Below are 26,033 nucleotides of genomic sequence, written 5' to 3'. Positions count from 1 at the left end.
GTGATCTGGGAAACGGCTTGATCAAAACATTTGAAACTTACCGAATTTTACAATCAAATTACAATGTCCCGTTTAATTTAAACTTCCGGTTCTACCAAAAATGAATCCATTCTCAACGTTTAACCGACCAGCCTATCCGTTTCCTTCTTTATTACTTTTTCGGAATGAACAATTATGTTTTTGGTAGTTTGTACATTTATTATTAAAAAAATGTACATTTTTTGTTTTTCAGACTTTTCGGCCATGTTCGAGATCATCGCGGAAGTTTATTGGACGGACCGACAGACTCTCCCCTTTTCGTGGTGATGAAAAGTATCGCGAAAAAACTGTTTCTTAATCAATAACAAATTATTGATGAAATATGGATAATATTGTCGGCTCCCGATGTTGTACATACCGATGTAGCTATACCTTGGTCTAAGTAGAGTTAAATTATCGCGCGCGGATAGGGTAAAGTAGTGACCATTACTTCGGAGAAACGATTCACTGCCTCTACACTTCCTTGTGTGTAAGCGGCAACAGTCGTGTATATACGTACGTATATTGTTCTGCGGTGAAAGTTCAGTCGTTGCGTGGCAAGCTACCAGTAAACTGAAATATCGTTTCGGTGACGTCCAGTAGTCGATGTACCTTACCAACGTGAGGGTGTATCGAATTCTTCACTCGCAGTGACAAACAGCATAACTTGTTCAGCATTTTGTAACATTTGTAGATTAATTACCTGAAAATGGCATCGAGCGGTCCAGCCTTTGATTCAAATTGCATGACCCTGACGCGGTTCGTCTTGGCCGAACAACGCAAGGTACCAACGGCAACGGGTGATTTGACTCAGCTGTTAAACAGCATTCAAACGGCAGTCAAAGCTGTAAGTTCAGCTGTGAGGAAAGCTGGCATCGCAAATATGTAAGCTTTAAACTTTATACACTCTTAGTTATTTTTTATAAAAAACAGATGGGTCCGTGGTTCCGCGCCAATTCAAAAAGTGCGATTTCTGTGTACGGATTGCCCGTTCGAATTGGCGGATAAATATCAGCGGCACTAGCGACATCATTTGAATGCTTACTTATAGATTCAATAGAATTAAATTATTATTCTGCTCCAAAGTTTTGTGAACGAGTATAGAGCGTAACTTTACAAATCAAAGTACCGATTAAGTCATTTCTCCGTGGTGGTGGGGGTGGGGGATATTCAGCTTGGGGACGAAAACAAAAGTGAATAAAATAAATGAAAGATCGGCGCTTATAGAAGTTGATTACTTTTACTTGTAATCCATAAAATATATTTTCTTCCATTGAAACAACAATTTTACGTAATATTAAATTGTAAACGCTTCAGCTGACAACGCGCGGGGCATTTTATCACCACTCAAGTTTTCTTTATTACCAATATTATTACCTGGATCTATATCTTACGGTTCAAACACGAGATAATTACCTATGCGCATATGAAAAATACATGCACGAAATTTTGAAGAAATGTAAATTCAAAATTTGAATGAAAGAATACGTAACATAGCGATAAATTCTATTACAAAATAATAAGTGAATAGATAAACCATGGCAAATGACGTATAATTTGTTTGTAAAATCATTGCCGCAGCTAAAGAGTTGCATCAGAGTCACGATCAGAAATAAAAAAACGCGATAACGTCGATCAAAAAACTTCTCTATTCCCGATTTCTATAATAGCTCAAACGGTCCTTCGATTTACAGAACTTGATAATTAACGTGTTAAATTAACAATCGTGTTAGAAGTAAAACAACCTGCATGTGTACAAGATACGCCGTCGGAGATTATTAAAAAAAAAAAACGGAAAAAATTGAAACTAACGATAAGCACAGAGAACTCTATTACATATTGCTTAATTTTTAATTTCGTTTTATCTGAAAATTGGACTATCGAAATTGGAAATTTCTCAATCACACACATCTGTATGTTCGTAAACACTTATTAATAGCTGTAAACAAGCATGTTTAGTGTTCGAACGACCAAAGTTTACTCAAGACGGATAAAACCGTTCATTAAAAACGCGGTATGTGATGTGTATGTATGTACACATTCCTAATTCGATTCCTATCGTTAGTAAATGCTACGAAATCTGGTTAATTCACCGAGCTGCCTGAGTCACAGTTACGTACTGTAGACCAATAGAACCGAAATATTGGTTTTTTCAACGGCAAAGATTCCGCTTTCTCTTACTTCAAAGTTATAAAAATAAGATGAGTCAGGGAATGTTGATAACACTAATACAACGTGCGTAGTTGAAATCCCCGCTTAATGTGCCTGGGGTCAAATTAGTTTATCACTTATCAGTTACACATAGATTACACCTCAAAATAGAATATGTGTACATGTAAGAAAAGCAGAAGTGAACATAGCTATAGCCAATCGAACTATGCTGTAGCTGAAAGAAATAAAAGCTTTGAATGAATTTTTTTTATATCCAAAATTAAAATGATTAATTTCAATTTCATGTAACATTCGTAATTATCTCTTTCAATGAAAAAGAAAAAGTACGACGTGATTATCGATTTGAGGCATCCGTTGAGGTTTTTCCGGTTTATACACATATGAAAATAGAACAGCTTCGTTTATTCAAAGTTCAGAAAATATAAAATCCTCTTTGATGAATGAATTGTTCAAAAACAATCACAAAATGCTGAATTTTTATGAACTTGTGATTGACAATATGTGAATAAATTATGGGATAAAAATTTGTATACAAAAGTTCATTTACGATCACACCCGAACGATTTATCTGTTAGAAAGTGTTTTCATTTCATTTCAATATAGTTTTCATTACTAAAGACGCGAAGAACTCATGCATTTATTTCAAATGGAAAATACCCACACGGTGTGAAGCATTTCTTGCACTTGACCTGAAAATTTTTACATGACAGGAAGATGTGTTTATTTTATTTTTTTTAAAAAACTAATGTTTAAACCTTGGTACAGGCAAAATAATAATATCTTCAATAGTCTCATATGCATATTAAATAACGATATGATAATTTTACACATTGAAGTAGCTAGTTGTACATATGTACATGTAATTTACTTGGTTCAAAGGTACGGTATTGCTGGGTGCACGAACGTTCAGGGTGAAGAAGTCAAAAAATTAGATGTCCTCAGCAATGAACTCTTTATAAACATGCTGACATCTTCATTTACGACCTGTCTCCTAATCAGTGAAGAAAATGAAACTGTGATCGAAGTAGAAGTTGGCAAACAGGGGAAATACATCGTCTGCTTTGATCCTTTGGACGGCTCGTCAAACATTGATTGCCTAATATCCATTGGCTCAATATTTGGAATCTACAAAAAACAAGAAGGCTCAACCGAAGCACCGACAGTTGCTGATGCTCTACAGCCAGGTCGTAATCTGGTAGCAGCGGGATATGCGTTGTATGGTTCGGCAACTATGTTGGTACTCTCAATTGGTCAGGGTGTCAATGGCTTTATGTACGATCCAGCTATTGGCGAATTTATATTAACAGATCAGGACATGAGAATACCGTCAAGAGGAAAAATTTACAGGTATTCTAAAATATGCGCACAAGAACAGAACAACAAAGTCAATACTCATAAACCTGACATAAATCAAATTTTATTTGAATTGAACCTAAAATGTACCTTGCAACAAGTAAATTATATATCGAATTGATACGTAAATAAAATGATACCTACTTTATACAAGTACTTTTATGGATGGGCTTAACGTATCACGTGAAATCGAGTTAGTTTAAATGGCGAACAATAATTTATTGTTTTTATGCTGCAGCATAAATGAAGCTCACGAAAGCAAGTGGTCATCGGCGATAAAGGATTATGTCCATTCAAAAAAATACCCAGCAACTGGCAAGCCGTACAATGCCAGATACGTGGGTTCAATGGTAGCTGATGTACACAGGACACTCAAATACGGTGGGATATTTATGTACCCAGCAACAACAGAGAGCCCAAAGGGAAAGGTATTATTCAATTTAAATAACAGAGCCTACCTGTGCACAATTCTATAAATTTCGCCTAACTGATACACGCACTTTCTGACCAGTACATACAATTATCGTGGTACATGTTTGGTAACACGAAATTCGCAAGAATGCACAATCAAAATATGGCTACAGCGATTCTGGGATTATGATTAGTTTTGAGGCATGTTTTACCGAAGCAATATCCATTGACAATTTGGTCTAATATTAAACTGATACTGAACAGCTGGTGTAGAAGAATCCAAATGATAACTGGATAGTGAAATTATAATTCACTGAATAACTAAACTACTTTTCCCAAACAAATGTGAAAAACAGCATTACACAATGTGTAAATAAAATGTATGATTTTGATTTTGTTGCTAGCTTCGTCTCCTCTATGAGTGCATACCCATGGCATACATTTTAACGCAAGCTGGTGGCCTTGCGACAAATGGTGAAATGAGCATACTGGACATTATACCATCTACTATTCATCAAAGGAGCCCAATATTTTTGGGGTCAAAGGATGACGTTGAAGAAATTTTGACTCACATGACACGTCAGAAAACTCAGTAGATTGATATACATACATACTCGTGAGTATATCTCCAAACTGTAACATTATGACACTTGTGAATCCCTATGATAATATCGTTACATACGGTCCATTCATATCTGCAGTGAAATTCTGTCATATTATCGCCCAGGTGATGCAATTTGAAACAGGTAAACTGTTCAAGCATTCAATTTTTAATTGGATTAAAATAAAGTCTTTCTCTTCCTCTACATTTGCTTGCATGAGTCGGTAATAGATAATTTTGATTCAATATTATTCAGGTGTATAGGTTTCTGTATATACACCCATGTACATTGCCGGCAAACTGCTGACTTTCATTAGCATACAACACTATAGGTAGAACTGAATATTCTGCTACCGATTGAAAAAATTCCAACAACAATTTAGACTTGATGTACATTAACATAAATACGGATAATCAAATGTCATTTAAATATACTCGGAAACTCTATTTACCTAATATTCACGACTGAAATTGTCCTAAGAGTTATCAATAAAATAATATAACTGTATATGTATAATATATGTATATATCATACTTCATACCAATCCCTTGAAGACGAAACGTTCAGTGATTTGAACATCTTATGCACGTAACGAAACAAACTGGTGAAATACGTCAAGAATGTGTGGATCCAGATCTGGCGTGAACAAAAGTGTTTCCAGTGTTGACGAGTATTTTTGTACTTGTTCGTGATGCTAAAAAAAGAAGTAAAATTTCTCTTTTAACTTGTAGTGAATTAATCATAACACTTGCGAACTGATTAACAGCTTTCTATAATGCATTACACTCTTCTAAGCGATCAGTTTGGTAGTCCAAGAAAGCCACTAAAGAAGCGTTGAGGGTTTTTTTTTTTTTACTTACAGCCAAAAATACCTGCTGCAACCTTCCAATAGTCCATCTGTACCAGTGAGTATTGTAATCGATGCCATCTGTATCACATCTAACAAGATGTTCGGAAAGAATCATAATAAAACGCTGTAAAAGAATAAAAAAGCAATTATCAAGTGTTTTGAATAAGTGCCATCTCACAGCTTACATAACATGTTCAACCGAGATTGCAAGTATGTAATATTAATAATTATACCTGAAAAATGATGAGGAATAAATTCTTTTGATCTGCTTGAGCAGCTTCCAATTTTTCTTCCATTCGCTCTACAACGTCTTCAGATGGTCTTTCTCCTGACTTATCTTTAGTATTGTCCTCATCTTCCGAAGACGATCCAGATCTACTTTCCGCCCTTCGTAACTTTTCTCTGGCCTCCGTCACTTCTGTGTTCAGTTTAATGACATGTTTATTCTTTTTACGGATCGTCAAATGAAGAATTTCCCAGATGTAGAGTCTGAAAATAATGGGGTTGCGATATTTAGCTTGGTTAAAATTAGTACCAAGTTCTAAGAGTCATATTCTATTTTCGATTATTAATTAAATTCTAAGATAAAAGTTTGTAGAATTGGTTCAAAATTACATTGACTCACTTAGTAAATTCAGATGTCATTTCCCGAGAAAATATCCAATTGGCTATAGCACTGCATTCAATTATTCCAGTCTTTAAGAATTTGTCTGAGAGTACAACCATCATTTGATAATGATTTTTCCATAGGGCATGCATATTTCTTAGAATGCATATTTGTGCCTCCTCTGATTCGGCCAGAGCCTATGAAAAACAAGCAAAAGTCTGCAGTTAGGTTCAATGCCACAAAATTTTGTCAAACTATTTAACATAGGTATGAAATGATATTGTTCAATATAATGATTTTATAAGAGAAGACTATTCTTACCTTGAATACATAATGAAACTTCCCAATAGCGGCGAAACTGTGGCTGAAGCTCTTTGACCCCAGGTTAAGCAACGTCTGTACAAATACGTCAATTTTCAACGGATTGAATGTGTTTGATTCCTCATTGTCTCCTTGACCTGGTAAGGTATTCAAAACGGTCAATACTTCTTCCGGGGTGCATTTGCGGCGTATTGAAACAACTAGTTCATGGGCTGCAGAAGTTCCAGGAAGTGTGCCTGAAAAAAATTGAGCAAAGTCGATTGCTAGAAAGATTTATTCAAGAAAAGATGACATTCTAATATAATGTAAAATTTATGATAATGAAATGATACTGTGATGAGATATCAAATATCAGAGTGTAAAAATACTGACTTGCGCCTTCGGAAGTGTACTTGTAAATTGGTTCTGGAGGCAAAGGGATCAGTTCGGCGTAAGTTTCTGGCATCATATCGCGAATTCTTTGGAAGTAGGATAGTCTGGAACAAAAAGTATTTTTTGATACATTGATGCATGGTAATTATCAAAATATCTCTGATTTTTCAATCTTTGATCCAACAAAAAATGGTTTGTATATTTTGTTTAAAGGATAAGCTGGAACTTTCATCTTGTAGAAATGAGGAAAAATCATTTCTTACCTCAATGCTTTCAGCAGCACTTCTTTTATGAATTTAGGCCGAGGATGTTCAGGGTCACGCTGGAGGCATGAGTCCCAATCTTCCCATGACCAACGAAATTGGAAGTTGCTCAGATGATAGGCAAACCACCAAACAAATCTATCGAATGCTGCCGCAGCCATGCTGTCGATGCGACGGAATAAAATTTCGGTAGCCTGTGCTAAAACCTTTATAATACAGTGCAGGGTGTATAAGATACTATAACACAGCGAAATTTATTATCGTTACCAGTTAAACTCATTGGGAATTTATCATTTATATTACCTGTGGCATAGTCGATGGTTGCAACTTACAAAGTTCAATCAAAATCGATCCATAGCAGATTTCCAAATGTTTTGGAGATGGTAATCTGAAGAGTTCTCCAAACATTACTTCCACAATAGAATAATCAAGTGGAATTTTTGCTTTGTATGGAAAGTTCAATAATTGCGCCGCGCTGTAAATCAGAATAAAAATAGCTTCATTGAAAATAGGTATTACTGGCTTTGAAGTGAAATCATATAACAAAGTATTACCAGCAAAAATCGAAAATGATTACAATGTAAGTAAAAAAGAAGTAATTAAGAAAATGAGAATAACAGAAGATGAAACTTACCAATCTTTTCTTTCAAAAAAGTGATTATCAATAATTTGCCGAAGATGTTCTTCGATAAGAAATCTCTCTATAGCATGACTGCCAGGCAGCAGTGGCCCTTCCGCTGGACAGTCAGTATAGTCAAACATGCGAAATACAACAGTTGGTATTGGGTACGTGTAAGATTCATGGTGTGGTGGAGGCAGAAGCGTTGGAAGATTGTGTTGTAGAGCTTCACATAAAATAGAGTCGAAAGCAAGATATGGTCGAGGAATGTGTTTTTCCGCCCAATTATCCTGCCTCAATTTTCGTACTTGAGCCCAGAGACAGTCCAAATATTCTTCCTGAGGGTGAGGTGTGTCACTGGACCATACTTTTAGAGCAGGTTGATGTTTCTTACTTCGTTTGTTCAAAAATACTTCAATGGTGACCATAAGGTGATCCAGTTCTTGCTCTTTCTTTTCATATAACTCTCGACCAACCCACGGCAGGGTTGAGAGAACAGCAAAAACGTACCAGTCTCGTCTAACTTGAGGTACGCTGTCCTCATTTGCCGTGTCTAACATATTATCAAAGAGCTGCATAAGCGACCCGCAAGATAAAACGTGACAGTTGACTAAGTCAGCAAGAAACCGGAGCGAATATCTAGCAGCGTTCCATTTGCAACTTTTTAAAGAATCTTTAAAATTTTTCACCATATAGTCAACAAATTCACCACCAAAGTTGAAATTCTTTGCATTCAGCAGCCCCACCAGCGTCGTGTAGATCGTACATTTCTCTGGCATTTTTATAGCGCAATCAGTCAATATTCGGAGAATCTTAGTACGAAACACACCGAGATCCGCTTCTAGCACAGACGCTAACCCTTCCAAATTACTTTCTAATGACGAAGTTGACTTTTCACCCACTCGCAATATAAGCGATTCTAGGCGATCTTCAATTTCCTGATTCTCTGATACCCTCCTCCGCTTCTTATAGACGCGGTCTGCAAATTGAAGTTCATCATAGCATACGACCATCTACTCTGAGATTCGTCTTCAGTGTCATTAGATTAATTGAAAACAAAAATGTGGAGTAAGAAGAATTTCTCACAAATACGTATGTACATACATATGCGACTAATAAGCATCAGGTACAATGATTGGGCCAAAAATAAGGTTAGATTAAATAAGGTTAGGTTCAATGAATTCGACTAGCGTTGATACTTAAAAATTCAATATAAATCGGGGTAGTTTGAAATGGCTGCGAGCGGTGCGATACTCTAACATATGGTGAGATGAGAGCATGTTTTCTATCAGTAATCATACCGTATCCATCGTCATCGTCATGTGCTCTCCTGCGACTCATAGTTTCGGTGCAGGATTACAACGGAACCAACAACAAACGTAGAACACGGAACAGGTTGCCACGGTCCGTTATTAACCTTGGATAAACTGAAGCCCCGAAATTTCTAAAACGTAACTTGATCCAGAGAATACGATCTCTCCTGTATAAAATGGATCTTCGCCAACGACAATCCGTTGAAAGTCATTTGATGCTGGGTGTCAAAAAGTTGCAATCGGAGCGTCGAACGTTCGTTCAAATTAGTTCCACGACGGACTTTTAGGTGGCAGAAGAGTCCGCGACGACGTTGGACGACGCCGAGCGTCGCTCCAACGCGCAACCTGCTTTGCGCAAAGAGTAGTTTTATGATCTTTTCTGGTGTTCGTTGTGGATATTTGGTGGTGTCCCGTGGATTCCAAATAGTGAATAAACCTGAGTTAGATTTATTTCTGAAAATTTTCATCGACATTTCGTCGTTTACCGGTGTCTCATCAGTAATCGTAAAGTTCCCGGCAAATCATAATCATAATTTTAAAATTGTTTGTATTAAATTTCATCACCGAAGGTCGGCGGAAACGCACGAACCCGAGCATTTAAACGTGGATTTTTGATAATAATTACGTCATCATCGACGGGGGTAGGGGGCGGATTATTATTTGGCAACAAGGGTTGTTGCTCTGCGGCCATTGTTAGCCGCTCGGCGGAAGGGTGTGAGGGGGGAGGGACGATGTCATGCAGCTACGCCGATGGTTTATCGCCGTACGAGAACAAGGGTCAGCTTGGCCTCGAGGAGGTAATTTTCGCCGTTATGTACGGTCCGAAGTTGGCTTGGCGATATCGCCATTGGGCAGTAATTGCTGATCCTCCAGGCGAATCAATAACCCAATGCCACTCTCCTCCTTTTTAGAAATTCGACAGCGCCGAGACTCTTCGTATCAAATGCGATTTGTTGGCTGATTGGATAGACGGGGCACGTCATGTTGTCGTTCACACCGGCGCGGGAATCAGTACCGCTGCCGGTATTCCCGATTTTAGGTAATTCATTCATTCGAGGACGCTCGTTAGTAATTGTAACTAGGGTACTTCGGCGTCATGACATTACGTGCCAACGTCAGCTCTAGTAGATTGCAATCACGAGATGATTTGCGGATAATTTCATCGAAAATAACACTCTCTTCGTACAGTATAGATTCATAAAAGAGTTTTGCGATACCGTGACAGCTATGACAAGCGGGAATATTTGTGCCATGAATTTTTGAATTTAGATCATCTCGAATTTTTTCCTCCAACTTCGTTTCTAATTCATTCGTTTTATTCTATTAGATATATCCGATTTGTGCTTTTTCAAATTAATTTCGAATAATTCACAGAGAGATTGATAGGGTAATTCAGATTTGTTGCTAATTTTCTGAATTAAATGGACATGTCGTCTACTGCAAAATTTATTGATATTACGCACATTGTATACATGAGACGATTATTCTATATGTCAAGTTATTGTTATATTTAGAACATGAATTGATGTATCAATTCAGCACAATATTTTTATGTTACTGTCTTTTCAAACTTGGATAATCCTGTGTACCAAAATCGCCTAATAATATACTTCCAGTTCAAATGAATGCAAAAAATACGTCACTTCTCGAACGTAACAACCTTAATGTTATATGTTTCCATCCATAGAGGACCGAAGGGTGTCTGGACTTTGGAGGAGAAAGGGTTGAAACCTGAAATGAATATATCATTTGACGAAGCAAAGCCAACCAAGACTCACATGGCTTTAAAGAAGTTGATTGATTGCAGTAAGGGTGTACCTAGCACAAGACTATGGAAAATTAATTAACAAATTAGGAAAACAATATGAAATGTTGAATCTGGGCCTAATCGGATTTTGTTGCTCCACAGATAAGGTCAAATTCATTGTGAGCCAAAATATTGACGGACTGCACCTGCGATCTGGAGTTCAGCGGCAGAAGCTTGCAGAGTTGCATGGAAATATGTTCACTGAACAGTGTGACAAGTGTGGAAGGTACAAGTTTGTTTACACTGTAAGAATTGATATGCTTAATTAGAGGTGTGATTCGAGTGTAAAACAATATTCGTACCCTAAATTATCGCGAGATCATAACGCACTTCCTGATTTGGTTCACAGACAATTTATTCGCAACCTTGCTACAAAGAGTGTTGGGAAAAAATGTTTGGGAACGGTATGTCGATCTGAACAAATTGGAGGACGACCTTGTCGAGGTCGAATGCATGACACGATACTTGACTGGGAGCATAACTTACCTGACAATGACTTGGCACTGTCAGACCTTCATGCCAGGTCAGTTTGTATTCCATTGTTATAACTTTTTTAACCACGTTTTGATTTCTGGCACTTCAGAAGAAAAATATAAATCAAATTGTCAACAATTTTTCAATTACAGTGTTGCCGATTTGAGCATTTGTCTGGGAACAACTTTACAAATCATACCAAGTGGGAACTTGCCTCTTTATACAAAGAAGTATGGTGGCAGACTTGTTATTTGCAATCTGCAGCCAACGAAGCATGTAAGGATGCTTTTCAAGTAGACTTCATTATTTTTATTTCAACCGTAACCTGAGTCTTGTCTCTTAATACAATTATCAACTAAATGTTTTGACGGACGATCATTATTTTAGGATAAAAAAGCAGATTTGGTGATAAACGGTATGGTCGATGACATCATAGTGATGGTAATGAAGAAATTAGGTCTGGAATTACCAGAGTACGACAGCAAATTAGATCCAACAAGAAACACAGACATGACATCCAATCAGATGGATTGGACAATACCGACAGCACGTGTCAAAGAGATGAAAATATTGTACAAAAAAGTTTGTAAGCCAACGCAGCGAAAGCGAAAGACCTTCATGTATGAACGAGAAAAGGAAGAATTTCCGAAAAAGTTGAGCAAAGAAAAAATACCTGTAACCGATGATAGAATGTTAAAGACAGAAAATGTAGACCATATATTGGACGGTAAGTCTGTGATGAGAAACACTGAAATCATAGAGATGGATAAGGTGAAACAAGAAGATGTCGATACGGAACTTCAAGTCAAACAAGAAATATTTGAGAAAACTAGTCAGAATTCCGTAATATTGGCTGATGACGGTACATTTGCCTCAGATAGGAAATTTTCCTATAAAGGTAAATCAGATGACAATGTTGCATTTAATAGTCCAAGTGTGTCAGACAACAATCCAAGTTCATGCAGCAATAATAAAGCTTCTGTGATTTAATATTTTACCTCAAACTAATATTCTCAACAAATGTTTACTCTGCAACAAAACTATTAATGTTATAAAATGTGTGTGTATATTAGACCGTGTAACATTGTTCTCCCGTTTTTTCAAAGACAGCATCATCAAGTTCTAATTATTATGAAATTATTATCATATAGAATTGTTGTGTACGTGACGAATAAAGCTTCCTATTTTTATACCTGAATTGACTTGCTTTTGATATTTCTTGTCAAGTGGTAATTAATTATTCATGCATTCATAAAGATTGAGTAAAGATAAGGTTAAGTAAAGATAAGGATAAAAAGTAAGAAAAGGATAAGAGGGAAAGTAAGGGAATGGCAAGGCAATGGCACAGGACACAGGCAATTAGAAATTAAGTAAGGATAAGGTAGGAAGTAAGAATTAGGGTAAGAATAGGTTAAGAAAACATGTAAAAAAAAAAAAAAAAAAAAAAAAAAAATATTGTAAAGGAAGAGGAAAAGGGAAGTCCTTGTAACCCCAAGGGGAACAATAAAGATTACATACATACATAAAGATTGAGTACGTACTGTATCTTAAAATAGAGCACAGATACAGAGAATCTCTGCTGAAAGGGCAAACTCCGAGCCACGCGTAGCAGACAAATGTTGGGAAAGAAAACTTGTGCACATGACTCGAAATCAGTCATTTCTCTAGAAATCTGCTGGATATAATTTTTCAAGTAATTAGAGAGGAAATATCTGATTGGTAATGGAGTGAATCATTATAAAACGATGGATCAGAAGATGGAATTTTACGCCGTTTATTTATTACATACAAGCAATTTACTTGAGAGGAATAAACCTGGAGGAGTGAGTAGCACCAATACCAGGCCTACCATGCTTAACAGGCTTGTAGGTGACAGAGAACTCCCCAAGGTAGTGTCCGATCATCTCAGGCTTAATTTCCACCTGGTTGAAAGTCTTTCCGTTATAGACGCCAACAATGGATCCAACCATTTCTGGGACAATGATCATGTTGCGAAGGTGAGTCTTGACAATTTCTGGCTTCTCATTTGGAGGAGCCTCCTTCTTCGCTTTACGGAGTTTCTTCACAAGAGCCATCGGCTTGCGCTTGAGACCATGTGAAAAACGCCTGCGAGCACGAGCGTGTAGCAGCTCCATCAGCTGTTCACTGTAATCAGATAGATTCAAAAGATTAATTATTATAATTAACTCCCAATTACGAGTGTTCATCAAATCGATATCAGTAACTTTGACGTTAGGTGAATCGATGAAAAAAGTAAGGTTAGGTCGGCTATTGACATTCGTAAACGCGAGCGTAGATTTGAATCTTGACTCACTTGGGCATGTCGAGGAGTTGGTCCAGGTCGACGCCTCGGAAGGTAAACTTCCTGAAGGCCCTCTTCTTCTTCTGAGTTTCATCAACCTGCAACAAAATTAACGATTAACGGTCAGCCTGTGTCGGTGAAAGGAACGCATTAGAGCGGAGGTTTATAACGACTAAACAAACGTAAATATCATCAAAAACATCTAGGGTGAATCGAGAAAAACCATAGAATTAACAGTAGTATCATTTTTTTTAAGGATCGTAAAGATATTTTTGGATTATTCAACAAAATCCGTAATACTTCACCTCAGCCATGTTTGCGCTTCTTGTCGGGGAACGCGAAAGGTTGCGCACGCTACTTCAATTCCACTTCCGTCCTCACTTCACGCGAATTATTTACTTCCCATTTTTGCCGCTAGAGTCGGTAAGTCAAAAAGTAGCCAGCCATGGGTGATATTCGTGTTAGTTCTGGGGAGCGAAGTAGGTGCAGTGCGAGTCGGTAGCGTTGGGTTTTCTATCGTCGTCTAAGCAGCGGGATGAAAAGGGATACGACATTGATATCGGTACGTCAGTTGACTATACCGGTATTGGAGCATGCATACTTACTGGCTGTTCTTCGAATTGTCAATAGCTTACCATTTAATTTTTCTGACACGTCAACTTTCATTAGGTTTATTCCTTCAGTAGAATAAGTAGTGACAGAATCGCCAGCTGCTTGTAATATTTCGTTTTTTTTTCATTGCACTGATTTATGATTACACCGCTGACCATTGTCGATTTAAACGCATTTCAACGTAGGTGGACACCTGAGATTACCTGAAATTTACGATAATGCCGGAGGTGCCGTCGCCTTTCGTGTATTGGGCCCAGACTGAGAGCCAAGTTACACTTAAGGTCGATCTAACTGATGTCAAGGTTTGCATTCTCAATATTTTAAACTCGATCAATTAGTAGAGATTTAATGTTCACTGTTTAATTAGCTGATATCGCTTTCAGAACCCTGGCGTTGATTTGCACGAAAAGAAATTAAAATTCGTAGCCAATGGGCAAGGTGCTAGAGGCCCTGACAGCTATGCTTTCACCTTGGATTTTCATTCGGGAATTGATCCTGAGGCATAGTATATGATTTATACAACGATGATATGCAGTAGGACTCATTGATAGGCAGTTCATATCATGCTATGCGTTAGCTATATGATATCAAGCTTATTATGTAATTTATTCTACTTATGTGACTGATATACACTCGCACTGTTACTGAACTTCGAAATGAAACTTTTATTTTACATATATTTTACTACATTGATGCTAGACTATGATCCAGCTTCAACTGTGTATCATCATTCGCTCTAGTATGAAATCAAGACATTTTTATTAATACAATATTTGAAATGGATCAACAGGAAAGCAATTTTAAAGTAATTGATCGACAAGTTGACTTTATTCTGCGTAAAAAATCAAGTGGCTGGTGGCCTCGGCTAACTAGTCAACCTCAAAAACCAGCTTGGCTGAAAATTGATTTCGATAAGTGGAAGAGTCAGGATGCCGATGGCGACGAAGATGAAGGAACAGGGATCGATGGAGAGGGAAAACGAGATATTACTAAGGATTACCCAAACATGTATGATAAACTTTACAAAGAAGAATGTGGATATAGGCAAGGTATTGGAGCCGTTCATTCTCTGATATGTAAAATCAACATCATTAATTCCTCCATATGGCGCTAATGACTAATACTTGAAATAACAGCCATCGGATGCTAATTCAATGTCTTAGACGAATCTATATTTGTTAATACTTAGCCTAACGAAACCTTATCTCTTACAGAAGACTTGAAGAAAGTTTACCTAGTTTTTTACAATTTATGTCAATTTGTTGGATTCGCTTACATATTAATGATAATGGCAGTAAGATACTCACGGGATGGGCCAGGTAAATACACCTCAATAGTCGTGTTATATCTTCAAAATGTTTGATTAACTTAACAGAATAATTAGAATATTTTTGTGTAGAGTACCTGATAAATATAACAATATATCATGGTTTACATGTAATTGCAGACTCTATGCCGACTACGTATGAATCGGTAGGGACAGCGATGAAATTTGTACAATTACTACAATTTCTGGAAGTAATGCACCCTCTATTTGGATACACAAAGGGAGGATTTATGACGCCATTACTACAAGTTGGAGCTAGAGCAATTATATTGTTCTGCATGATAGAATCAGAACCTCGAATGCAAACAAAACCAGTTGTATTTTACTTATTTGTAGTATGGAGCTCCGTTGAAATAGTTAGATATCCGTACTATTTGACACAACTGTTTAAAACAGAGTTCAGTTTTCTGACGTGGCTACGATACACAATATGGATGCCGCTCTATCCCCTTGGTTTCCTCTGCGAAGGTATAATAATACTGAGGAACATTCCATATTTTGAAGAGACTAACCAGTTCACAGTTGCCATGCCCAACCAATGGAATTTTGCATTTCATTTTCCTTCGGCAATGAGAATATATCTATTGTTACTCTGCTTGCCAGGTATGTACATAATGATGTCGCATATGAATCGTGTCAGATATCAAAAATTGTCAAAGACTAACATAAAAAGAAAGTACAATTAGTTATTGCTTAATTGGGCATATAAATACATAAATACAATTGGATTGAGCATGGACTAAGTAGCATTGTGTTATGTCTTTTTACAAATAATTCTTAGAGTAAGCTTAAAGATGGTGTTTTGTGCAACACGCTAACAATGAAGTACCTACGGGAGTATTGTTGGAGAAATTTGAACAAATAAAATAGATTTCTTCCTTCTTATTCCCCATTACGAGACGGCACTTTTACCATGTAATAATTATATTCATATTGGTATAACCAATATAAATACTGATCAAATGTCAATGATGTACATAATGAATGAAAGTATCAAGTGTTGAAATTTGTACAGCGCATACGCTGTAAATTTGTATTTTATTAATGTCATTAAAATTCTAGTTTTATTATTGATGTGATTATCAGCATGAAATTGCGTAGCCTCAATAAACATTTAATCACCTACACTCTGAAGTTACAAACTATCTGATAATCCTTATATACCATGAAAGTATATCAGAATGAATTGCCCTATTTGGACAATGTACACTGACCAGACTGACTCGAGTTGAGAAATCTTCAACAGTAATCTATACACTTTCATTTCAAAGAGCTCCAACCTATATTCAAATCTGAATTAATTCAAACTATGAATGTGAAAAAAATTATTATTTCAATGAGCTTAACTAAGGTAAATAAAATGCAATAACAGTTCAGTTGAACAAGTTATTATCACGTATGTTGAATGTTTCCTGGTTCATAATCTCGTAGTTATATTTGCTTTCGCAGTTTGAAATCAGACTTGGGCAAGTTATTGTCAATACTGACAACGAGCGGGAATTATCATTCTCATCAAGATTGTTAAAACCTTTATCAAATTCGTGAGCATTACAACTAACAAATTCTGTGGACGAAGGTGGAGTGAATGGAATAGACAGGTTTGAGTGTCGTTCAAATTCCATAGCATTTGGATCACGGATTAATGGTTCGATTACCATGGATGGTTCAAGGTATTCTTCAATAGTTGAAAGACATGGGCTGCTTAAAAAATTCTGGTTATATTTTTTACTATAACTATAATCGCCCTGCGTTGTAGAATGTCTGGAATTGTGATCGACAGCCTCAACAGCATAATTATGTTGCAACTTCAACGTTTCCATAAAGGAAGTAGGAAAACCATCATCTACAGTCCTCTTCCGAAGAAAATTTTCTTTTACCTTCCTGGGCACATTTGACAATAAGTCACAATCCGTAAAACTTGAATAAGATTCTTTCATATTCATGTCTTCTTGAGCCAGATTTAAAGTTGACCTATGCTGAGGAACAGATTGATCTTGTTGTTCCGTTTTAGCTGTCACAGATCGAACTGGAATAGCTGACACGGCTTGTAAAGCAATCTTGTGCTGTTGAGGCAGCAATCGTTTTTTTAGCAGTGCCATTGCTGGTGGAATAGGAATCATGTTGACATTGTTCTTGGATCGCTTGCTTTTGCCAGAGGTTTTTGCGTTTTCTTTATTCCATAAACTCAGTCGCTTTCGTGATTTATTAACTTCACCGGATGGTCTGAAAGAGAAGCACTTTCAGCTATACATACCGCTGTGAATGTATGCATAAACTTTTTATAAGCTTGTAGTATCAAGTACATTACTCGAGATAAGCACTAGACTAACATGAATTGTTCCTTGGTCATTTTATTTAGCAAATTCGCGAAGAACTCCTCATTATCATCTAGTCCATCGTTTGCTGCAGTTGAGTCTACGTATTGCGACATGATTTGATAAGTTGATGTGCGACGTCTCGTCACAGTCTCAGACACAGCTATACGTTTGTGTGAAGGATTATCTGTTGATCGTCTCTCTATACCACTGATCCTCACACGATCTCGAGCCAGCTCCCATATCTCTGGCATAGATAGATCCCTTAATGAAATAACGCCTTTGTTCCCGTTGCTATTATTATTCCCAGTTGGCAAGCGACGGGCGCTGCCGAAAACAACTGGTGACGCAAAATTGGGTTCTAGACTATTTTCTTTAATTCCACTCATATCGACACAGAAAATTAATGGAGCTTCGTCAGTTGGCTGTAATTAAAGATAGATAACTGGATGTCGACGCGCGTTGGATTATATCGAATAGGGATAAGTTTCTGTATTGAGATCGACGTTTTGCACTTATCTGTGTCGCGTCGTCAAGTTCGAATCCACAGAGTAAAATCATTTGAATCTAGTCAAGAGCGCGGGTTCTCAATCCATATTTGCGATAACAGCTGTCTCTCTCGCTTTGCGCCGTGATTGGCTGAGCACTTTCCCTCAGCTAATCACCGCTGCTACTACTTTCAGCACAATTCACAGCACAGAACATGGTCAAGATTCGATACATAACCTCGTAATTTCTCGATAGTTCGGTCCGCGCTTCTAGCATTCAGGGATTAGGAAGGAGATACACAGAGACCCAGACACTTTGGACAACACACCGGAGAGTACATAATCGTAACAGTAGTCGATCAAAATGCGAATATGCGTAACGGGGCTACGACTTAAATTGTTACCAGTATATCGGTACCGAGTTACATGGAATCGAACCTTTTCTAACGTCCAAAGCTCGGCGAATTGTTCGGGGAAATTTGCCGGTACAGCTACGCGGCAATGGGGAAGAAAAATTCTCACTGGAGAAACGATTGGCCCTATCAAGGCGTGGGAAAAGGGCTCACGAGGGCACAGGCAGACCACCGCCTTTATTGCCATTCGGGGGTTCTCGTCTAAGAAGTCCGGGGACAAAGATCCACCTTCCAAGTAAGCTCTGGTTTTCTTATTCCTTAATCGTTACAATTAATGTTATCGTAACATTACCCTCGACTCCATTATTTCAAATGTTCCATCATCGACTTGTTGATTCACAAGCACTTATTGCTGTCCATTGCTATTGTTTCATATTCTCAGTGGAAGCGAGCCTGAACTCCCTGACGATTATGCTGCTGCTCTGCCTGCAACTGTGGTTGTTCCTGAAGTCTGGCCGCATCTACCGGTTATAGCTATAAACAGGAATCCAGTATTTCCTCGGTTTATCAAACTTATCGAACTGAGCAATCCAATTTTGATAGATGTTATACGTCGTAAAGTTAAACTGAACCAGCCGTATGTTGGAATATTTTTGAAGAAGAGCGAAGAGTGAGTAGTCCTTCCTTTTTATCGGTTCTTCGGAGAGCGTTAGACACTGTCCAGCACACGAACAGTTTAATATCATCATTTATATCATAGGAATGATGCTGAAGTTGTGCAAAATTTGGATCAAGTGTATTCTATTGGAACTTTTGCTCAGATACACGAAGTACAGGACTTGGGTGATCGGTTGAGACTTGTTGTAATGGCCCATAGAAGAGTGAAAATTACTGGTCAAATACTAGAAGACTTTTCTGAAAAATCACCTCAAGGTACGGTGTCTGTAAAAGAATTAACAGCGAATTTAGACACCTGGATTATGCGCTGTTAGTTTTAGAATAACTGGTATGGGTATGGAGCCTATCTGCCTATCTGCTGAGCTTGTTACTAATAAGTTTATTGCAACTATAATGTATATTTTAACAATTGCGCTACCTGCTTTACACAGAGATGAAACTGACGTTTCCACTACTAAATACCACAATTAACGTCCCTATAGAAGACACGGTGGCTGGTGGTGGTAAAAAGCATCGTAGGGCTATGCTGAGGAAAAGGGCTGAACCTAAGGCTGCTGAATCAGTTGATAAAGTTGAAGAAGCTACCGAGCTCGTACCACCAGAACATGAGAAGAAAGAAGATTCTACAGAAAGAAAAGTGGAAACAAGTGAGGCCACTTCGGAAACTCAACCATTGCTCATGGTCGAAGTCGTCAATATTTCACATGAGAAATTTAGACAAACAGAAGAAATAAAGGTAGCTAACCTGTCAGTACTTTTTCCGTCATTCTATTGTCTGAATAAAACATGAAATAATTTTATACTTGTAATATGCAGGCACTAACCCAGGAGGTGATCAAAACGATTCGAGACATAATTAGTATGAATCCACTGTACAGAGAATCACTTCAACAAATGCTGCATCAAGGTCAAAGAGTCGTTGACAATCCTGTCTATCTTAGTGACTTGGGTGCTGCACTTACAGGAGCTGATGCTCACGAGTTGCAACAAGTACTGGAAGAAATGGATGTAGGTGGAAGAATATTTATTTTGGATTAAAAATTTTAATTACTTTTATCATTATTATTCATACTGGAGTTGCTATAACCTCAGGTAAAATTGCGGGTTTCGGAATAGGTAAAATTTTTATATAAATTTATCGACCATGACATTTTTTTATACCTGTAGATTCCAAAAAGGTTAATGTTATCATTAGCGCTCCTTAAGAAAGAATGTGAGCTTAGTAAACTGCAGCAAAAAATTGGAAGAGAAGTAGAAGAAAAAGTAAAACAGCAGCATAGAAAGTATATACTTCACGAACAGTTGAAAGTTATAAAAAAAGAACTGGGATTGGAAAAGGATGACAAGGATGCAATTGAAGAGAAATACAGAGAACGTATTAGGCAAAAAGTTGTACCCAAGCCAGTCATGGATGTCTTGGATGAGGAATTGAACAAATTAAGTTTTCTCGAGAGTCACAGCAGCGAATTCAAGTACGTTGAGGTTCATAATTGAACACATGAATAAAATTTGTAGGTATTTGCATAACACGTAATTAACGAAAACGACTTTTTAGTGTGACGAGAAATTATTTGGATTGGCTCACATCTATGCCTTGGGGAATGACAAGTCCAGAGAATCTGAATCTTAACCAAGCTAGTGAAGTTTTAGAAAAAGATCACTATGGCATGGAGGATATAAAAAAGAGAATTCTTGGTAAGACTGTCATAATAAACGAATGTAATGCTAGTTGAAAAATCGTTTTGCTCTCTTCAATTTTTCTAATATTGATTTGCAGAATTTATTGCTGTTAGTCAGCTGAAAGGTTCGACCCAAGGAAAAATATTATGCTTTCACGGTCCGCCAGGTGTTGGTAAGACGTCGATAGCAAGATCTATTGCCCGTGCTCTCAACAGAGAGTATTTCAGATTTAGTGTCGGTGGCATGACTGATGTTGCCGAAATCAAGGGTCACCGGCGAACTTATGTAGGTGCAATGCCTGGAAAGATAATTCAGTGTTTGAAAAAAACAAAAACTGAAAATCCATTGGTTCTGATAGACGAGGTTGATAAAATCGGAAAGTGGGTATTTTTTCCATCGTTAACAATAATGGTTTGACTATGGGTGATGCGTTAATTATCAACCAATTAATTTTTCACAGGGGACATCAAGGCGATCCAGCTTCAGCTCTGTTAGAGATGTTGGATCCTGAGCAGAACGCAAATTTCTTAGATCATTATCTCGACGTACCAGTAGATCTATCAAGAGTCTTATTTATTTGCACGGCAAACATTGTTGATACTATCCCAGAGCCTTTGAGAGACCGAATGGAGATGATTGAGATGTCAGGATATGTAGCTGAAGAGAAGGTAGCTATTGCCAAACAATATTTGATACCACAGGCCATGCAGGACTCAGGACTGTCCGAAAATCACTTGAAAATCCATGACGATGCGTTAAGTCTATTGATAAAATCCTATTGTCGAGAATCAGGAGTGAGAAATTTGCAGAAACACATTGAGAAAGTTTCGCGCAAAGTTGCGTATAAGGTTGTTAAAAATGAAACAGACAAGATCGACCTAACCAGCAATAATTTACAAGACTTCGTTGGAAAACCTGTCTTTGCTCATGACAGAATGTACACGATTACACCACCGGGTGTTGTTATGGGATTGGCATGGACAGCCATGGGCGGATCTACTCTATTCATAGAGATAACGATGAGAAAGCCCATTGGCATTAAAAAATTGGAAGGCACATTTGAAATAACTGGTCATCTGGGTGACGTGATGAAAGAGTCGACACGTATTGCAATGACTGTGGCTAGAAATTTTCTACAAAAAGAAGATCCCAACAACACATTCCTTTACGATGCTCATCTTCATCTGCATGTCCCTGAAGGTGCAACACCAAAGGATGGACCAAGCGCTGGAGCTACCATCGCAACAGCCCTAATTTCGCTTGCAAAGAATAAACCAATTAGGCAAAATGTTGCTATGACTGGGGAGCTTAGTCTTATGGGAAAGGTGCTTCCTGTCGGTGGCATCAAGGAGAAAACAATTGCAGTAAGTAGTTGTATCTATGTGAAATATTGATTTGATCCAGACGTCGAATCACACGTAACTCAACCAAATTTTCATTTTCAGGCTAAACGAGTTGGCGTGAATTGTGTATTATTACCGGAGGAGAACAGAAAGGACTATGACGATCTTCCTAAATACATTACAGATGGTTTAGAAGTACATTTCATATCAAATTTTGATGACGTTTACAGAATCTGCTTCCTCGAAGGATCCAGTGATCCGATTGGTGCTAGTACTGAACTTAACGCCGATATTCCATCACAATCTCAATCCCCATCAACTGCACAAGCTGCTTCTTGAGTGATTGGCTTTGCAAGTTTGAAATTGTTTGGAAAATGTGATGATGCTATACGTACAAATGGTTCAATGGATTACCAACTTTGCTGTGCAAATTACGTGAAAATTTCTCGAATTCCCTAGGACTAAATTTGTTTTAGTGGATGGTATGTTGATGAGAAATCAAATCGCAGTTTATTAGCTCAGTAACCAATCCGGAAGTAGAACAGAGATTCGGAAAAGACTGTAAATATGTAAAGAAATCTAAGGCGCATAGATATCTGTTAGTAATAAGATTTATTACTTGCATTCATGGCTGTAATTTCATCGCATCTTTTTGTTTAGATATTGAGTGGCATATAAGCCATTCAGTTGCAGTGAATCACAAAGAATGAATACTTGAAAATAGAATCTACTGCTATTGTGGATTGTAACCCAATTATATATTCTAGTTGACAAATTGAAGTGTAAAATTTGTTTACATACAACTGTTTTGTAAAAGTCACTAGCTACTTTAAATATTTGATAGTGTACAAAAACAAATGCATTTATAATGTTGTACCTGCTCATTGTACTGTTATTGGGTGTATTATAGGCCTGATATTATAAAAAGGTCGTCGCAACAAATTTTACAAGAATTGAAAATGTTTAAATCAAACCAAACAGAGTTAAAATTACAATGATATACCAATCGACCAAACCTAAAAGTAAAGGTGGTATCTGGTAACCTTAAAATATTGTAAATGAAAAACAGACTGATTCTATAGGGAAAGAAATCTATTCAACTTTATTTTCATCGCATCTGTATGTGAAATACAAGCTTGACATTCGAATACAAGTCTGATTGCATTTTTTCTTAAAATTGTCACTGATCACTTTGATGTACTGTATAATTGTCATTTGTGATTTGCAGTATAAGCTAGTTCACCACACATAGGATAAGATTTGATGTGCATGATCAACATGGAATTTCCATTTTACTGAGCCGTATTATGAAGTCGCAAAGTCTCATCTGTACTTGAATTTCTGTGGGGTTATTGGTGACGTAGAATCCAGGAACGCCAGCTTTTTCCAATATGCCTTGTTGGTCAGATACTTTTTGATCTAATTGCAAAACCAGTTTCATATCAGTTTGCCGCAATTCCTCTTTGTGTTTCTTTTGTAAAATCATTTTTGCTGTGATGCATTTTTCTTCGTCATGTAAATTAGATAAAGCCTCTTGAACTTCAATTTTTTGTTGATTTAACAGCTGGAGTCGCTGCTGAAACAAGTGTTTTTCTGTAACGTGTTGAATTTCCATCAGTCCTTTGACTATTTCGAATATAGTATCGTTTAACAAAGAATTTGCCAGTCCAGACAGAAGTTCATACGGTAGACGCATTTGGTATTTGGGAGGCAATTCGCTGGCCATGTGTTGTAATTGCTCAACGAGAAAGTAGAGCTTTCTCTGAAGATCCTGCGGCGTAGGATTTACAACATCCATTGTTAATTTCGAGCGTTCATCGCATCTCTCAAATTCCGTATTTTTTTCTTGCGCTATTTATTATAGAGAATGTGATTGACGTTCTTCGATTTAGATTAATTGTTAAACGTACCGTTGACTAAAGAATCTTCAGCCAACGAGGGTACACATCAGAATAATTCTCGAAATGATTTCATTACCTTCGAGAAATTTGAAAAATCCTCTGTAATCTGCACGGCCTTCTTGATTTCCCTACTATCATATTATAGTTAATGGCTGCAATAAATATATTGTTCACCAGACTCTGAAACTCGACGATATTTCAATACTGACAACTAACATGGCACTTAACAGAGACTATTTGTGAAATGTTTTCTTGCGTGGTGTCACCTCCTAGCATCCGTACCAACTCGCCATTGGTGAAATATTTTCTATGGTGTTGCCATCTTCTACTAGCGGTATGAACCACGGAGGTATGAACTATCATTTACACAACAGCCGTGATCACTGAACCTTGACATAACTGGAACATGGTTTAGTCAGAGAGAAACCTGTCTAGTAAGATCCTGCTGCCTTAGACGCGAGCCGAGAGATAGCGTCATGTTGTAGTTATGTCTCTTTTCGTACAGTCCACTCCAAAAAGCTAGATCGAGTAAACAGAAATTCGCTGTACATAAATACTGATAACCCTGGGTTATTTGCGTAACAGTTTGCCGCGTCTGGCCGGGTTTGGGAGTATTAGCAGCTTCACGTATCAACCAATTAGCAACTGACCACGCCGGTGAAAGAAGTGCTAACACCATCGCGTGCAAAACGTTAGTAATATACCGTCGTCATAGTGAAATTGAAAATTTGACAAAATCCCGTTCAAGAAATATTCGTAGTGGTCGGAGAATTCATACTTCGCCTGACGTCGCATATTACGGCAAAGCTCTAAACATTTGATCGCGTAGCTTACGTGGTGTTTTCACCCGGCCGTTGAGACCATAGGGATACATAAAGCGCAAGCAACGGCCTGAGCGTCCCGTGAACGGATTCGAATCGGTTCTCTAAAGGATAGAAGATAATAATTCTTCCGCCCTCTCTGTCGGTCTGCTCACGGAGAGGGGGGCCACGAGAGGGGAGAAACAGCTCGGCGGGCGTGTGCAGCAACCCCCACTCCATCGGAAGAGCAACAGAGAAGGCGGGAGAATTATTATCTTCCGTCCTTCCCAGAACTCATTTGATTCTCTTCTGAACGCCGTGCGGAATCAGTCGTTTCCGAGCGATCAGAGTGAAACGACGTGTTCTCGGCATTAGTTCAACATTCAGACCGCGTTGTCCGATCGGTGTACTTGCACCATACTCATCTGTGAATAATATACGAAGAATAGCGTCTAGACTGAAGAAAACCCGAGTTACCCAAATGAAAACATCCTACGAACGTGAAAGTGAATTTCGTACCTCGAGTTTCCATTGTTTTGTGTAACTTCAGATTTCAGTGATGTCTATTTTTGTTTCTGTGCGTCGTGTATTAATTTTACTATTTTTTTGGCTGATTTTCGGTAAACGCGCAGTTGCTTTATCGGAAAGTTTATTCGGTCGGTTCAAACAGGCAGTTACAGCACAAAAACTGAATGGAGGATCGAGTGTTATTACGGTGCGGATTTTTGGACTATATAAGAGTGACGATCTAAATTACGTGAAACGTGCTTCGCTTCTCCAATAAACCTCAGATGTTGCAAGAACTACTAGATATAAAAGTGTGGAGCAGCCCAGAGTCGAGGTAACAATACTTATTTTAATTATTGTTTGATAATTTAAGGTGGTACATACAAAGCCGAACTTTTGTTCTTGCATAACACGCAATGAATACGAAACTGGACAACAGTAATAATTAATTTGCAGACTGAAAAGCCATTTTATTAAATTAATTGAAATGTTCTGTTTTGTTTTTTACAGATCTAAGCAGAGACTTCCGAGTTATTTTTCCATTT

The 26,033-nt window shown here is 37.7% G+C and overlaps 8 protein-coding genes across 13 annotated transcripts; 4 read left to right on the top strand and 4 right to left on the bottom strand.

Moving 5' to 3' along the window:
* Positions 1-556: 556 nt before the first annotated feature.
* Positions 557-5,675, top strand: fbp (fructose-1,6-bisphosphatase). The gene is made up of 5 exons (XM_046629475.1): positions 557-903; positions 3,070-3,537; positions 3,782-3,971; positions 4,359-4,570; positions 5,419-5,675. Exons 1-4 carry the CDS (start codon positions 728-730, stop codon positions 4,548-4,550), a joined length of 1,026 nt encoding a protein of 341 aa, XP_046485431.1. The 5' UTR covers positions 557-727; the 3' UTR covers positions 4,551-4,570; positions 5,419-5,675.
* On the bottom strand, positions 4,500-9,197 carry Cbp80 (nuclear cap-binding protein subunit 1). The gene is made up of 10 exons (XM_046629471.2): positions 8,890-9,197; positions 7,604-8,567; positions 7,273-7,444; positions 6,970-7,175; positions 6,707-6,810; positions 6,335-6,570; positions 6,032-6,210; positions 5,640-5,895; positions 5,417-5,530; positions 4,500-5,250 (listed from the first exon to the last, which is right to left on the bottom strand). Exons 1-10 carry the CDS (start codon positions 8,927-8,929, stop codon positions 5,137-5,139), a joined length of 2,385 nt encoding a protein of 794 aa, XP_046485427.1. The 5' UTR covers positions 8,930-9,197; the 3' UTR covers positions 4,500-5,136.
* An 18-nt stretch (positions 9,198-9,215) lies between these two features.
* Sirt6 (sirtuin 6) lies at positions 9,216-12,172 on the top strand. 2 transcript variants are annotated; one of them, XM_046625084.2, is made up of 7 exons: positions 9,216-9,698; positions 9,813-9,940; positions 10,589-10,707; positions 10,811-10,934; positions 11,058-11,231; positions 11,335-11,458; positions 11,570-12,172. In XM_046625084.2, exons 1-7 carry the CDS (start codon positions 9,633-9,635, stop codon positions 12,170-12,172), a joined length of 1,338 nt encoding a protein of 445 aa, XP_046481040.1. In that variant the 5' UTR covers positions 9,216-9,632. The 2 variants fall into 2 exon arrangements, with proteins under 2 accessions (XP_046481040.1, XP_068992765.1); XM_069136664.1 differs by lacking the exon at positions 9,813-9,940.
* A 768-nt stretch (positions 12,173-12,940) lies between these two features.
* RpS15 (ribosomal protein S15) lies at positions 12,941-13,942 on the bottom strand. The gene is made up of 3 exons (XM_046629478.1): positions 13,790-13,942; positions 13,497-13,582; positions 12,941-13,327 (listed from the first exon to the last, which is right to left on the bottom strand). Exons 1-3 carry the CDS (start codon positions 13,796-13,798, stop codon positions 12,979-12,981), a joined length of 444 nt encoding a protein of 147 aa, XP_046485434.1. The 5' UTR covers positions 13,799-13,942; the 3' UTR covers positions 12,941-12,978.
* On the top strand, positions 13,939-16,495 carry Hacd2 (3-hydroxyacyl-CoA dehydratase 2). 3 transcript variants are annotated; one of them, XM_046629472.2, is made up of 6 exons: positions 13,939-14,046; positions 14,282-14,398; positions 14,480-14,596; positions 14,887-15,145; positions 15,311-15,415; positions 15,544-16,495. In XM_046629472.2, the coding sequence occupies exons 2-6, from the start codon at positions 14,315-14,317 to the stop codon at positions 16,107-16,109; spliced, it is 1,131 nt and encodes a 376-aa protein (XP_046485428.1). In that variant the 5' UTR covers positions 13,939-14,046; positions 14,282-14,314; the 3' UTR covers positions 16,110-16,495. The 3 variants fall into 3 exon arrangements, with proteins under 3 accessions (XP_046485428.1, XP_046485430.1, XP_046485429.1); XM_046629473.2 differs by lacking the exon at positions 13,939-14,046 and adding an exon at positions 14,079-14,200; XM_046629474.2 differs by lacking the exons at positions 13,939-14,046; positions 15,311-15,415 and having other exon boundaries at positions 14,078-14,398.
* On the bottom strand, positions 16,198-18,263 carry LOC124218544 (uncharacterized). Its single transcript, XM_046625083.2, has 2 exons — positions 17,754-18,263; positions 16,198-17,646 (listed from the first exon to the last, which is right to left on the bottom strand). Exons 1-2 carry the CDS (start codon positions 18,125-18,127, stop codon positions 16,797-16,799), a joined length of 1,224 nt encoding a protein of 407 aa, XP_046481039.1. The 5' UTR covers positions 18,128-18,263; the 3' UTR covers positions 16,198-16,796.
* Positions 18,264-18,419: 156 nt separating this feature from the next.
* Positions 18,420-23,433, top strand: Lon (Lon protease). 2 transcript variants are annotated; one of them, XM_046629469.2, is made up of 10 exons: positions 18,420-18,874; positions 19,022-19,249; positions 19,340-19,512; positions 19,740-19,993; positions 20,074-20,265; positions 20,425-20,729; positions 20,813-20,952; positions 21,035-21,317; positions 21,398-22,301; positions 22,383-23,433. In XM_046629469.2, the coding sequence occupies exons 1-10, from the start codon at positions 18,591-18,593 to the stop codon at positions 22,617-22,619; spliced, it is 3,000 nt and encodes a 999-aa protein (XP_046485425.1). In that variant the 5' UTR covers positions 18,420-18,590; the 3' UTR covers positions 22,620-23,433. The 2 variants fall into 2 exon arrangements, with proteins under 2 accessions (XP_046485425.1, XP_046485424.1); XM_046629468.2 differs by having other exon boundaries at positions 19,689-19,993.
* Positions 23,355-24,677, bottom strand: gdl (gonadal protein gdl). 2 transcript variants are annotated; one of them, XM_046629477.2, is made up of 2 exons: positions 24,191-24,677; positions 23,355-24,131 (listed from the first exon to the last, which is right to left on the bottom strand). In XM_046629477.2, exon 2 carries the CDS (start codon positions 24,076-24,078, stop codon positions 23,554-23,556), a length of 525 nt encoding a protein of 174 aa, XP_046485433.1. In that variant the 5' UTR covers positions 24,079-24,131; positions 24,191-24,677; the 3' UTR covers positions 23,355-23,553. The 2 variants fall into 2 exon arrangements, with proteins under 2 accessions (XP_046485433.1, XP_046485432.1); XM_046629476.2 differs by having other exon boundaries at positions 24,258-24,676.
* Positions 24,678-26,033: the final 1,356 nt, after the last annotated feature.

The sequence above is a fragment of the Neodiprion pinetum genome, chromosome 5, assembly GCF_021155775.2.
Source record: "Neodiprion pinetum isolate iyNeoPine1 chromosome 5, iyNeoPine1.2, whole genome shotgun sequence".
In the NCBI taxonomy this organism is placed as follows: domain Eukaryota; kingdom Metazoa; phylum Arthropoda; class Insecta; order Hymenoptera; family Diprionidae; genus Neodiprion; species Neodiprion pinetum.
Note: the sequence above shows the minus strand (reverse complement) of the source record. Positions and strands in the feature narration are given on the sequence as shown.

Excerpts from the sequence above, each read along its gene's own strand:
- fbp (XM_046629475.1), top strand. The coding sequence starts at position 728 with ATGGCATCGAGCGGTCCAGCCTTTGATTCAAATTGCATGACCCTGACG. Across the intron at positions 904-3,069 it reads AAAGCTGGCATCGCAAATAT|GTACGGTATTGCTGGGTGCA; the intron begins GTAAGCTTTAAA and ends CTTGGTTCAAAG. Across the intron at positions 3,538-3,781 it reads TCAAGAGGAAAAATTTACAG|CATAAATGAAGCTCACGAAA; the intron begins GTATTCTAAAAT and ends TTTATGCTGCAG.
- Cbp80 (XM_046629471.2), bottom strand. The coding sequence starts at position 8,929 with ATGAGTCGCAGGAGAGCACATGACGATGACGATGGATACG. Across the intron at positions 6,211-6,334 it reads AGTTTCATTATGTATTCAAG|GCTCTGGCCGAATCAGAGGA; the intron begins GTAAGAATAGTC and ends TGTTTTTCATAG. Across the intron at positions 5,531-5,639 it reads TATTCCTCATCATTTTTCAG|CGTTTTATTATGATTCTTTC; the intron begins GTATAATTATTA and ends ATTCTTTTACAG.
- Sirt6 (XM_046625084.2), top strand. The coding sequence starts at position 9,633 with ATGTCATGCAGCTACGCCGATGGTTTATCGCCGTACGAGAACAAGGGT. Across the intron at positions 9,699-9,812 it reads GTCAGCTTGGCCTCGAGGAG|AAATTCGACAGCGCCGAGAC; the intron begins GTAATTTTCGCC and ends CCTCCTTTTTAG. Across the intron at positions 9,941-10,588 it reads GCCGGTATTCCCGATTTTAG|AGGACCGAAGGGTGTCTGGA; the intron begins GTAATTCATTCA and ends TTCCATCCATAG.
- RpS15 (XM_046629478.1), bottom strand. Across the intron at positions 13,328-13,496 it reads CAACTCCTCGACATGCCCAA|TGAACAGCTGATGGAGCTGC; the intron begins GTGAGTCAAGAT and ends ATCTGATTACAG.
- Hacd2 (XM_046629472.2), top strand. The coding sequence starts at position 14,315 with ATGCCGGAGGTGCCGTCGCCTTTCGTGTATTGGGCCCAGACTGAGAGC. Across the intron at positions 15,146-15,310 it reads AGAATGTGGATATAGGCAAG|AAGACTTGAAGAAAGTTTAC; the intron begins GTATTGGAGCCG and ends TATCTCTTACAG. Across the intron at positions 15,416-15,543 it reads ATACTCACGGGATGGGCCAG|ACTCTATGCCGACTACGTAT; the intron begins GTAAATACACCT and ends ATGTAATTGCAG.
- LOC124218544 (XM_046625083.2), bottom strand. The coding sequence starts at position 18,127 with ATGAGTGGAATTAAAGAAAATAGTCTAGAACCCAATTTTGCGTCACCA. Across the intron at positions 17,647-17,753 it reads ATGACCAAGGAACAATTCAT|ACCATCCGGTGAAGTTAATA; the intron begins GTTAGTCTAGTG and ends CTTCTCTTTCAG.
- Lon (XM_046629468.2), top strand. The coding sequence starts at position 18,591 with ATGCGAATATGCGTAACGGGGCTACGACTTAAATTGTTACCAGTATAT. Across the intron at positions 18,875-19,021 it reads GACAAAGATCCACCTTCCAA|TGGAAGCGAGCCTGAACTCC; the intron begins GTAAGCTCTGGT and ends TCATATTCTCAG. Across the intron at positions 20,266-20,424 it reads AAGTACTGGAAGAAATGGAT|ATTCCAAAAAGGTTAATGTT; the intron begins GTAGGTGGAAGA and ends TTATACCTGTAG.
- gdl (XM_046629477.2), bottom strand. The coding sequence starts at position 24,078 with ATGGATGTTGTAAATCCTACGCCGCAGGATCTTCAGAGAAAGCTCTAC.